Here is a 12,066-nt window from a genome sequence, read left to right on the forward strand (position 1 = left end):
TATGTGTGGAATGTGTGCTCCACTGCTCTAGTGCTTCATCCTGATTGGCACACTTGTAATGGCAGTTGTACCATGAGGCCTCAGTCACAGGATATAGGGGGTACTGTGGGGGAGGGTTTCTCGATGGGTCATCTGGACAGACTGTGGCAAGCAATTCTTTACACCAAACAAACAGGTTCAGCATGGTAGTGTCAGCACCTTTTATTATGATTGTAATTAATACATGACATAAGATAGAAATGTTTAACAGGCCTCAGATTCCACACCACTTCAAAAATAGGCCACTTCATGTTGGTTTATACAATCACAGTCTCCACAGTTATTCATGAGCTAATTTCATTATTAGGACGGTCTAATAGAAATGTATATATATATATATATAACAGCATACCCATATTTCTTATTGAAAAAAATGGCATAAATAAATTTCAATGCCTACAGGACCACATAAAGTGCATTCTAAAGCGTAAACTCCCATTAATTCCTTATAATACAAAAACATATTACAGTTGTAACAGTAAAGTTGTGGTTTTCATTTAAATACTAAGTGCTAAAATCATTTGACACAAAGTTCATTTATGATACAATCTATGGCACTAAAAATAAAGAAAAGGGTACTCAGAAGCTACTTTGGCATTATTTTTACTACAATCGTTGTCTACTTGTCAATTCATTGATCTGTGGGTCAGTGTGTATAACTTAACAATCATTTTTAATTATGTGCTTACGTAAAAGGTGGTTGTTTGCCATTTTCCAATAATTCAGGTTTGAGGTGGGCCTTTGGGAAAGGATTCATCATGAAGTTATTGTTCCTTTAAAGAGAGAAATCATAAGGAAACCATTTGAATTGATCCATGACAGTAGGTAAACAGTAGACTTTTCCATGATCCGCTTTTACATTTAAAAAACAAATAAGATAATTTACTCATAAACATCTGAATACTTCATCCTGCGGTAGTACTTGGCCAGTTTAACTGAGAAAATGATGCTGGGGATCAGGAACATCATACACCAGCCCAAACTCAACCAAAAGGCATTCTGGAGAACAGACAGGATATTATGTTTTATTAGATGGGAACCATGTGCACTTACAAATCTCTCAGCGCTGTAATAAGGAAAAAGAAGCAGCTAGAGCATGATGATGGATTCTTACCAAAGATTCTACCAAGTGTTTACAGACGAGCTCCTCTGATCGGTCTACTGCTGCAGCTGCAGGCCCACACCGACCCACCCTCTCTGTGATCTGATACAGAGTGCAACACCATAATATTAATAATTCACCATTAAGATAGTCGGCACCTTGAATATAAATAAAGACATAAACATACCGTTTGATTTGCCCAGTGAAGAAATGTCTGAAAGATTTTCAGCTGACAGTCTATGAATGCCCTGCTCTCCTGCAGAAAAGAAGCATACAGTTACTAGAAAATGCACAGTAGATTTTTTCATCACTGTAATACAGTAATCATCCTGACAGATAAATTATCTAAATATAGCATTGATTGTGCAACACTCACAGTTTTCACTATTTGTGATATTTTGAAGTTCAGGACTTCCTGAGCATAGTCAACTTTTTGGAAAACATTTTTCACAGCTGCCTATAAAATGAATAAAGAGAAAAAATTTGAAGATACTGTTAGTGCATTTTTAATTAGGGCCATAAAGATTAAAGATGATTCTTTTTATTATTTTTTCAAAAGTAATTGAACAAAATGAAATAAAAAAGTTAATATTGTAAAATAATAATAATAATAATAATAATTTTTATGTATTTTAAAACTTAATTTATTCTGGTGATGGCAAAGCTGAATTTTCAGCATCATTACTCCAGACTTCAGTGTCACATGATCCTTCAGAAATCATTCTAATATGCTGATTTGCTGCTCAAGTAACATTTTTATTATTATTATTAAAACTTGTGCTCAATAATTTTATGGAAACCTTTTCAAGATTCTTTGATGAACAGAAAGCTCAAAAGAACAGCATTTATTTGAAACAAGACATTCTGGTAACAATATAAAAGTCTTTACTGTCACTTTTGATCAGTTTAATGCATCCTGGCTGAACGGTACATTGAAAGACAATATTTACTGCAAGTAGCAAATCATCATAATTCATGGGGTCTATAATTCAATTCTTTTAAAAACTGATATACTGTAGTTTAGGCTACAGTATTATACATATTGATACTCTCATGCACTTATGATGGCTAGTGTTTACTTACAGTGATTTGTGATGCTACTACACTGAGATTCTTAACAGTGGTGTTCAGTTCCAGCTGCAAAGAGGAAAAGGATGTAGATCATAGTAAACCAAACTGAAACAAACTAGTCAAGAACACTTTGTGATTAATATTCATTCATTCCTAATTATAATGTCATGTTCAGTTGAAATTTAAATTCTGAGTACTGTCTTTTGTGTTGTGTTAACACACCAGCAAAGGCATAATGTTAGACGTGATGTCAGTTTGGATGTCTCGCAGATCTTTTGCTTCCCCATGCAGTTCATCTTTTATAGCTTGGTTACTCTGAAAGACACAAATAAGTGTATTTGATCCATTCTCTTTGATCCGACTAGAGCAGGGGGTGTTAACAAGACAAGTAAACAAAAGTAACTTTCACCTGTTTGCCAGCCAAGATATCCAGACTTTCTGCTATTGAGCTCAGATTAATCCCTGACACGTCGTTAATCTGAAATCAAAAAATGTATCGCTAATATAGATTTTGAAATATATTCATATAAATATATTCTCAATATGTACTTCCTCATATTTTCGCCATTTTGCCAATTGACAATTATATTGTCCATAATATATTTTAAAGAATACATTTTGCATATATATATTGTTCAGGGAAAATATATATATATATATACACACACACACAAAACTTGTGCACAGGTATATTTGTAGCAATAGCCAACAATACATGGGTCAAAATTTTTTTTTTTTTTTTTTTGATGTTCCATAAAGATATTTTGTAAATTTTTTAATGTAAATCTTAATTTTTGATTAGTAATATTCATTGCTAAGAACTTCATCTGGACAATTTTAAAGGTGATTTTCTCAATATTTTGATTTTTTTGCACCCTCAGATTCCAGATTTTCAAATAGTTGTACCTCGGCCAAATATTGTCCTATCATAACAAACCATAAATCAATGGAAAGCTTATTTGTTCAGTTTTCAGATGATGTATAAATCTCAATTTCAAAAAAATGACCCTTATTTTTTATTTTGTGGTCCTGGGTCACATATATGTGTAATGCTATAATCACTATTTATTTATTTATTTATTTTATTTTATTTTTTATTTTATTTTTTGCCATATGAATAATGCTCATGTGTACCCATTATTAAATTATACATAATTTGATTTCACAAACAGTATATGCTAGTGTGCTTATGAGAATGAAGTATATAGTGTACCTGCTGTGTAATGTTGCTGAAGTTCATACTGCTGGCACTGCTGTTGAAGTTGTTTAGCTGGGACTTTACCTCTGGACTGAGGATGGTGATGTTTGCTATGTTGATTTGTACCCCATCAAAGGTCTGATCAATCTCATGGGTGTACTGTTGAGCGAATCAGCCATTAGTGTCCAATAAGTGATGCATCAATCATAGGAAAGTAAAGAAAGAGTTATAATATCTCACCTGTGAAACATCTAATTTACTATTTAGGTCGAAGATCTCATTCAGATGAAATGTGGTCCACAAGGGCTTATTCTTTTGACAGTCACTAGAAATTATAAAAAGCGAATTTATTGATTTATATTGGATGTAAATAATGTAAATATGACAGCCATCCATCATGCTGTCTTGTGTGTGACGTACCTGTACACATTAACAATATTCAGGTTTGTATTCAGATTCAGAGCCCTGGACAGGTTGAAACCTGGAATCAGCCCTGGAGTGTCAATAAGCTATGAAACACAATATGATAATCAAATATACTGGTAAAGATTGATGCAAAAATGTACATTTACTGGAAACTAGTAACTAGTCAAGGTCATACGATCAAACACAAAGAGGCATTTTTGCTGGAAATACCTGGATGAGTTCCTTGTTTTGCCATGGTTTACAGACCAGGGTATAGGTATTTCCTCCCACTATGAAAAGTATCAACACTACTAACATGAAGATCCAGGAGACCAGGAAGCTGAAACCTACTCCTCTAAAATGACACAAGAGGAAGTAATTACCGTGCGTACAGTTTTATTGTACCATATATAACAATGCACACTGCACACTGACAACAGTTTTCTGTTACACAAGCACAAATCCAAAGGGGAATTTATACTCACGCCATGAAAAATATTCCTCCACAGTTAGATGTGCCGGAACGTTCGATGGGATTGTCTTTAGGATTTAGTCCAGCTACACCCAGCAGCAGACCCAGAAAATTACAGATCACCACCAGCAAAATCAGACAGCTCAGGACCAATCCAACAGCCCGACTATTACAAAAAAAAAGAGATTATTTGAGATTGTCATAAAAATACATTGTATTTGAACACAGAGAATCATGGTTAATTAGAACAAGATGTGTTTAGGTACCTGATTTGACTTGATCTCTCTATGTCAGGAGAAAAAGCTTTGATCGATTTCTGCACGTCCGTTAGTGGTGCTGAGATAGTCTTCAATACATCAAGAGGAAGGTCTTTGGTCACACCTGAGATCTTGGTTTTTAATGTTTCAAGCTGCAACAGAGCCACTGTAAAAGACACAAGGCACAACGTCACTTAACAACTAGACTGATCAGTAACTTCAAGTACATCACACTACTTAACCCTTAAGTGAACAAACATTTGAGAATGACGATTCCCCAGAAAGAAGACTCATTAAGGACACTTAACAACACAAACTTACCCTGCACACTTAGTCTGGACTCATTTTTCACCGTTGCTGGAATGCTGTCAAAAAAGTCTCTCCCCTGGGATTCAAACATGTACAATGAACATCATTCATTCGCAACGATTAAATATATACAGTGGGTACGGAAAGTATTCAGACCCCCTTAAATTTTTCACTCTTTGTTATATTGCAGCCATTTGCTAAAATCATTTAAGTTAATTTTTTTTCCTCATTAATGTACACACAGCACCCCATATTGACAGAAAATGTCAATATGGGGTGCTGTGTGTACATTAATGAGGAAAAAAAATTAACTTAAATGATTTTAGCAAATGGCTGCAATATAACAAAGAGTGAAAAATTTAAGGGGGTCTGAATACTTTCCGTACCCACTGTATGTAGGACACTGAAGTTATGAATGTTTTCTTTTTTCTTTTTCAAGAAATTAACTTTTTACCCAGCAAGGATATAAGAGTGGCAGGAAAGACATTTTTAGTCTTACCAAAATTAAAAAATCAAATAAATGCTATTCATTTTACCTTTCTATTCATCAAAAAATCCTGACAAAAATCTATCATGGTTTCCCACAAAATATTAAGCAGCACAACTGTTTTCAAAATTGAGAGAGAATACACCGAAGTTAAATTTTATAGCTGTGATATACGGCACTAACCTTATTTGCCTGTCCAATGACATCAGCATTTATAGCCTTGTCTACAGCAGACCTCAGGTCGTTTTGATCAGGAAACTACCAAATTGTGAGACAGACAAAGCACATGCAAAGGTTTATTTTCATTATAAACTACAAAAAAAAACTTTTTTTTTTTTTTTTGGTATGTCTCCTTTTGCTTTCATGACAGCAGCACTCTAGAATGAACTCTACACATTAAAGTCAACGAGACAAAATGAGTAGTTTTCATACAGTCATGTGAACTCAGCCCCATTATTAAACTACTTATATGATTGTATTCTGGATGTTCATGATTTGAAATATACTTTTCAAAAATACTATTCATCTTATATGGGCTAAACATTTTAATGAGGAAAAAATACTAAGTGCATCTTTAATATTTATTATACATAATATATATTAGTATAATTATTTTTAAAAATATTATAAATATTATAACACAGATTATAAATAATTCTTATAAATAGCATTCTAATGACATGTTTTGTTTTTAATCTTTTAAACCTATATTTTCAGTGTGGTAAATATTATAAATATTATAACACAGATTATAAATAATTCTTATAAATAGCATTCTAATTACATGTTTTGTTTTTAATCTTTTAAACCTATATTTTCAGTGTGGTCTCACTCCATTGTAAATTTCAAGCAGAGCAGCACATTTAACACTAGAGGGCAGTACTAGCTGTAATTAAATGCACTACATGCTGATATCCACATACACAATGACAGTGACACATTCTTATTTTTCTCTACAACAGCCTGTATTTATGGAAATGTCTTTCAATCAGGTAAGAGTTAGGTTTCCAAGAGAAAGCGCTTGCAAGCATTGACATGTTAACAATAACTTCTTGCGTTACTCCTTATTGTTTGCTCCTTTGTTCCTGTCTCCCTGCTTTCCTTCAATGACAGCATTTGAGCCTTTGTGTGCACAGATGACTGGTAAAACAACTTGGTCCTCTGTACTTCTAGAGAAATGCTGTATAATAGTCATGTAATCTAAGCCAAAACGTTGTGTGGGTATTATAGTAATGCCTATGTTCTCCCCAGAAGACTGATGCAGAATTCGCTCTGCTCCAATCAGTGACCTGAGACAACCACAACCACAAATTGTCTAGAACTTCAAAGAAAGGGTGAATGATTGTGTAATGATCCACCCACATTTTTGCAGGTATTTGCTCTTAATGCTCAACCTGAAACTACCGCAGAGCCTAAAGTGGAAGCAGGATATAATCAGGACTCCACATGCTTCGCTGAACAGCCATAACACAATTCCCCAATGAGTTGTTCACTGGTTTATCCCCATGACAGCTATGGTTTAGCTTACGTCAAGGCTTCCTTCCAGTGATAGTTTGTCCAGTTCTGGCCGCTGGGAAGTGCAGTTTACACAGTCTGGCATATGCAAAGTGTTGTTAATCCGCTGCCTCACAGCAGATAAATTAGCTTTCAGCACATCCACCTTTGGTTTCAAAAGCTCCAAGGTTTTATTAAGCTTCAGCAGTTCATGGCTGGTGCTGTTTATCACTGTAACACACATACATAAAGAACAAAATGTATTTAAAATCAATGGATTCATTAATGCTGCAAAGGTGAGTCAACAAGCAAAGTTTTGATCACGGAGCAAGTTTCCCAAAGAAAGGAGCTGCTTTATCGCTTGATGAGTAAATGCATACATACCTTGGGCTATTTCAGTAATGGAGTTGAATGCTGGGTCGAGGGGACCTTTAAGACCATTTTGGATTAATTTACCAAGCAAAGACCCTGTTTCAATGAGACAAACATGCAGGAATTCAATGTGAGATTAAAAGAAAACAAATGGATCAAAAAAAAGAAATAAACTTTTTATTGTGGCAACATACATGGTTGCAATTTTTAGAGAACTATATTAAATGTTACAAAAAGGAAAATGTTTTTCCCTCTTGCATTTCGAATTTGAGTGCAATTTTGTCACTTTCAATGGTTTTGCCTCCATTCATTTGTGATCCTTGTCTTAAAAGATACAAGACAGACGTACCATTCAAGTTGCTTTTGACAGTATCCACAGTCACATTGCTCTCACTCTTAACTTGTTCGATTTGCTGTTGAGGAATAAAAAGTTGTATCAATTTTCCCTTATGTATCAGCTATATTCAGTTTAATTCAGTATTGTTATAATTTGATTTCATTTCAGTTGTTGATATAAATCAACCTTGCATAGAGTTTAAACATAAGACTTCAAAAGATTTCTATTTTAAATAAATAAGTGATGTTCTTTTTATATAATTCTATTTATTAAGAATCCTGAAATAAATCATGGCTTTCACAGAAATATTAAGCAGCACAACTTTTTAACACTGATAATAATAAGAAATGTTTCTCAAGACATTCAGCTTTGTATCACAGGAATAAATTACATTTTAAAATAATATAGTAAAATAAATAGTAAATAGTTATTTTAGATTATAATATTTCAAAATAATTCTGTTTTTTATCACAACTAAAAAAAACAATAAACATTTGAAACACACTGGGTTTTAATCTCACTTAATCTCTCTGAATGGTGTACCTTAGAAATAGTGTTAAGATAGCCTTTGACATTCTCCAAGACGTCAGTGAGTTCTGTGGGGCTGCGCATCACAGTCTCTGAAGTGTTTGTACTGCTCAGGAACATGCAAACATTCCCTGCCCTGCATAGCAATTGATATTAATTAAGCTAAATATAAAATGTCAAAAATATCATTACAATAACATTACACTCCAACCGGTGCTCACAGAATTAGTACAGTGATGAGAAATGTGGCCAAGTAAAAGCTTCTTCGCTTGCAGTGGATGTTCGTAGTTTGCTTCTGCTGCATGCGGCCCCCGCAGTTACCACAGCAACGACAGCAGGCAAAGATTAGGCCAATTAGAGGCATCAGGACAATGTAGAGGATCCCAATAGCCACGCAGACCAGGAAACCTATCTCATATTTCAAAACCTGGTCAAAAGTGAAAGAGGATAGACAGGTTGGTTGCTGTGGGTATAGCTAAATTAAGCAGTAAAGATGAGGTAGATTAAAAAAAAATAATAATAATTCTTGATGACTTTATATAGGAGGTGTACTTATACGTGTCCATGTGCTCTGCTCAACTGTGTATCCAGAACATGTCTGACGCTGTGTAATCAGATCAGCCAATCGAAACTGGCAAATAGTCAATGTTTATACAACAAAATATTGGTGTTGGCATGATTCACTTATGGTAAAAAAAATAAAATCCTGAGAAACCTGTCCTAGAGCACACACACACGTGTCAATTAATATCTGTCTGTATTAAAATCATATTGCAAAAATATGACCAAGGTGCAATTTATTATCAAACCATTAATTTACATGCAGGTGTGACATACCTCTTTAACCCTCTCCATGCTGAAATTCTTATCGTTTATCATTCTAATCAGCAGATCTACAGGAAAAACATACCAAGACATTGTACATATTCTTTTTAATATTCATTTACACAACATAAAATAACATTATAACCAGTGTCACATCATTCTGCTAGTGCTAAAAAAGTCTCAGAGGTAAACTGTGATGAAGTGGCCAGGGTCAAAGCTATAACAACTCTCTATTGTATAATGATTTTTCATACTTTATTTTTTCTAAAATAGCCATTTATATCAGCAAGTAGGTATTATAGCAAAAGAGCCAATTAGAAACGTAGACTATACACAATACTCTATTGATGGGTGATGATGAATAGAATTTCATCATTGTAACCTGAACAATTTCATGAGGTTTCTATGGAGTAATATCTCTGTAAAGTAATGCTTCATTCTATTGTTAGATTAAATAATAATTGTCTGCAGGAAGAGATGTATAAACATAATAGTTCATGTTTGGTCCAATAATTATACATTGTTAACATTTTATGAACAGCTTTGAAATTTATGAGATCATGCAATATGAGAAGTAGGCTAATTTTTTTTTTAGCATACAATGAATTGGCAGGTAATAATTAACTTAAAAGTTTGCCTTTCCATTTGTGATGCTGACTGCAACTATACAGGCTGCTTGAAGAGTACAGCAATAAACATATTTTTGTGGTAAACAAAGCTCTTGGAATGAGGAGGGGAGATGATTCAAATCTCATGGACATTTGCATGGTTATTTGCACAGTGGTTTTGCTTCTGACAATTAACTGAGTACATTTATCCCAACTGAATAAGCACCATCTAACCATGTGCACAACAAGCCCAGCCTAATAACATCCTCTAATGAGTCTAATACAGCCATTACAGTGTCAGATCAAGTTAGATTCATCTGTGCCACATAACATGTTGTTTGCGTAGATAAAACCATTTGTAACCAAACTGCTGATGGCAAATTACTTAATACTAAAAGAACATGTTTGTACTGAATACGACCTTGTCAGACACAGAGATCAAAACTACATCACATTAACTCACCTTTAGGGAATGGATTGGGCTGGACAGAGCCCAGGAATGAATGTACAATTGGAGACATAAAGGCACTATTGAAGGTCAGCTTGGTTGGTATTTCATATGGAGTTTGTAGCTCTGTTCTGTTGGTCTCGATAGGACAGGACGGTTGTCCGCTTACAAATGTCCAGAGAAACAGCGGCAAAATGCCACTCCAAAAAACTCCAACTTTCATTCTGGACCTCATGTTCATTAGTCGGTGGGTTGTTAGGTCATGTCTCGATTCTTATGAGCATCAAACGTCACCCATGGCATAATAAATGTCAATAATTAGTCTAATCTTCTTTAGAACATACAGTCACCGTATGACTATTGTTTTATAATTACAGCAATTATTGTGATAATTAGAGAAAGAGGAACTGTAGGCTACTTACGTCCTAAAACGCATCTTCCTGACTAAAATATAAAAACAAAAACACTGTCAGGAATGAAAAACGCTCTGAAAGCTACAAAAAATATTTTTAGATAAATAAAATCATCTTGCAATTCTATTATTGTACAATTTCTTACATATTAACACAGACTGAAGCAAAACTCGATCTTCTTGACAGTGTGTCAGACCAATTTAAATAAACAGGTTGGATTGACAAACATCCGCGTTAAGCAGATACTGTCCTGAACTGTTTACCTAAAACAGTAAGTAACCTGAGAACTAACTACGAAAAGGCGAAGCTAGAAAGACAGCGCTTTTACCGCTCAGGGCAAAGTCATAAACAACACTACAATAGTAGCTACCTGTTTTATATTTAAAGTCCTCTAGCTATTGTTGAGCGTGTTCCTCTTAGTTCAATTCAAGTGAGTCTAAAATCCTCTCATAGATCCGATGTCTTTATCCCTCTGAGAGAAACCTGATGTCAACATTGAAGTTTAGCTGCACTGAGTGAAGCAATGAAAGAGCGAATTTGCACTCTTTGAAAGAATTAAAGACTAGGACAAACTGAAATGGGAGGGAGAGAAAGAGGGAGGGAGGCTCTGAGTTTATAAAGACTGGTCAGTTTTCAGAAAGGAATCTATTTAAAACTGAGGGTGACCGCATTTTTCTATTGCTGTTGTGTCTAAAAATATATTTAAATTAGTGCTGTCCAACGATTAATCGCATCCAAAATAAAAGTTTTTGTTTACATATGCGTACACTTTGTATATTTATTATGTATATATAAATATACATACATAGTATATATTTTGAAAATTATGTACATTTACATGTATATCTATATTCATATAATTAATATTATATATAGATATATTTAATATATAAACATGAAATTTGTATTTATATATACATAATAAATATATACAGTACATACACATATATTATGTAAACAAAAACTTTTAAATTAATGTTGTTTTCAGTTTACATAAAACAATTATCAAAGAACATTGTATAAAATTACTATTAATGACAATGAACATTGGTCAATTACAAAACAAATCAATGACAAAATTACAATAACAAAACAAAAAAAACAATGTCCCAGATGACAAAAAAGATGTATATTAAAGAAATTCATTTAAAACACATTTGATTTTATATATCATCAATTGATTAAATTATAGGCCTACATTTTTATAAAAAAATAAAAGAAAGAGAAAGAAAGAAAGAAAGAAAGAAAGAAAAAGAAATAAAGAAAGAGAGAGAGAGAGAAAGAAATCCCCTATCTTTTATGGTTTACAAAAGAAAGAGGTTTGGAACGACATGAGAATGAGTAAATTAACAGATTTTTCATATTTGTGTGAACTAACAATTCAAGAATATCCAATGACTTTTGATTTATTAATTGAAAACATTAGTGGGTGCATTTAAATTATTTTTGGTTAGAATTGCATTTATTAATGCCGTAATAGATCTGAACAAAGTGAGTGTCACATCTTTTACCCAAAAACATTTAACGGCAGATGAATAAGCACATGTGGATAAGTTGGATTTAAAACTAATAATATTGCTAAGAATTCCAAATATTTAATACCAATGTTCCTGCTTTAACTTATTCAAAGAACAAAAACAATTGTCATGGGACATTTTAAATAGTTTCCTTATTGTTCCCGTTAACTGCCTTAGCAATTTA

The 12,066-nt window shown here is 33.5% G+C and overlaps 1 protein-coding gene across 1 annotated transcript; it reads right to left on the bottom strand.

The window, feature by feature from the left end:
• Positions 1-190: 190 nt before the first annotated feature.
• LOC107707565 (prominin-1-A-like) lies at positions 191-10,240 on the bottom strand. The gene is made up of 23 exons (XM_016511634.1): positions 9,968-10,240; positions 8,909-8,964; positions 8,293-8,498; positions 8,087-8,207; positions 7,556-7,619; positions 7,219-7,302; positions 6,869-7,065; positions 5,524-5,598; positions 4,866-4,929; positions 4,554-4,710; positions 4,301-4,453; positions 4,047-4,170; positions 3,831-3,919; positions 3,651-3,735; positions 3,426-3,569; positions 2,622-2,690; positions 2,435-2,527; positions 2,225-2,278; positions 1,518-1,598; positions 1,329-1,397; positions 1,154-1,243; positions 926-1,038; positions 191-812 (listed from the first exon to the last, which is right to left on the bottom strand). The coding sequence occupies exons 1-23, from the start codon at positions 10,191-10,193 to the stop codon at positions 725-727; spliced, it is 2,502 nt and encodes an 833-aa protein (XP_016367120.1). The 5' UTR covers positions 10,194-10,240; the 3' UTR covers positions 191-724.
• Between the last annotated feature and the right edge of the window lie 1,826 nt (positions 10,241-12,066).

Source organism: Sinocyclocheilus rhinocerous, unplaced genomic scaffold, assembly GCF_001515625.1.
Source record: "Sinocyclocheilus rhinocerous isolate Xijiao unplaced genomic scaffold, SAMN03320098_v1.1 scaffold1243, whole genome shotgun sequence".
NCBI classification, from domain to species: Eukaryota; Metazoa; Chordata; class Actinopteri; order Cypriniformes; family Cyprinidae; genus Sinocyclocheilus; species Sinocyclocheilus rhinocerous.

Excerpts from the sequence above, each read along its gene's own strand:
- LOC107707565 (XM_016511634.1), bottom strand. The coding sequence starts at position 10,193 with ATGAACATGAGGTCCAGAATGAAAGTTGGAGTTTTTTGGAGTGGCATT. Across the intron at positions 8,208-8,292 it reads CTCATCACTGTACTAATTCT|GGCAGGGAATGTTTGCATGT; the intron begins GTGAGCACCGGT and ends ATTGCTATGCAG. Across the intron at positions 4,930-5,523 it reads TCATTGGACAGGCAAATAAG|GGGAGAGACTTTTTTGACAG; the intron begins GTTAGTGCCGTA and ends TTTGAATCCCAG.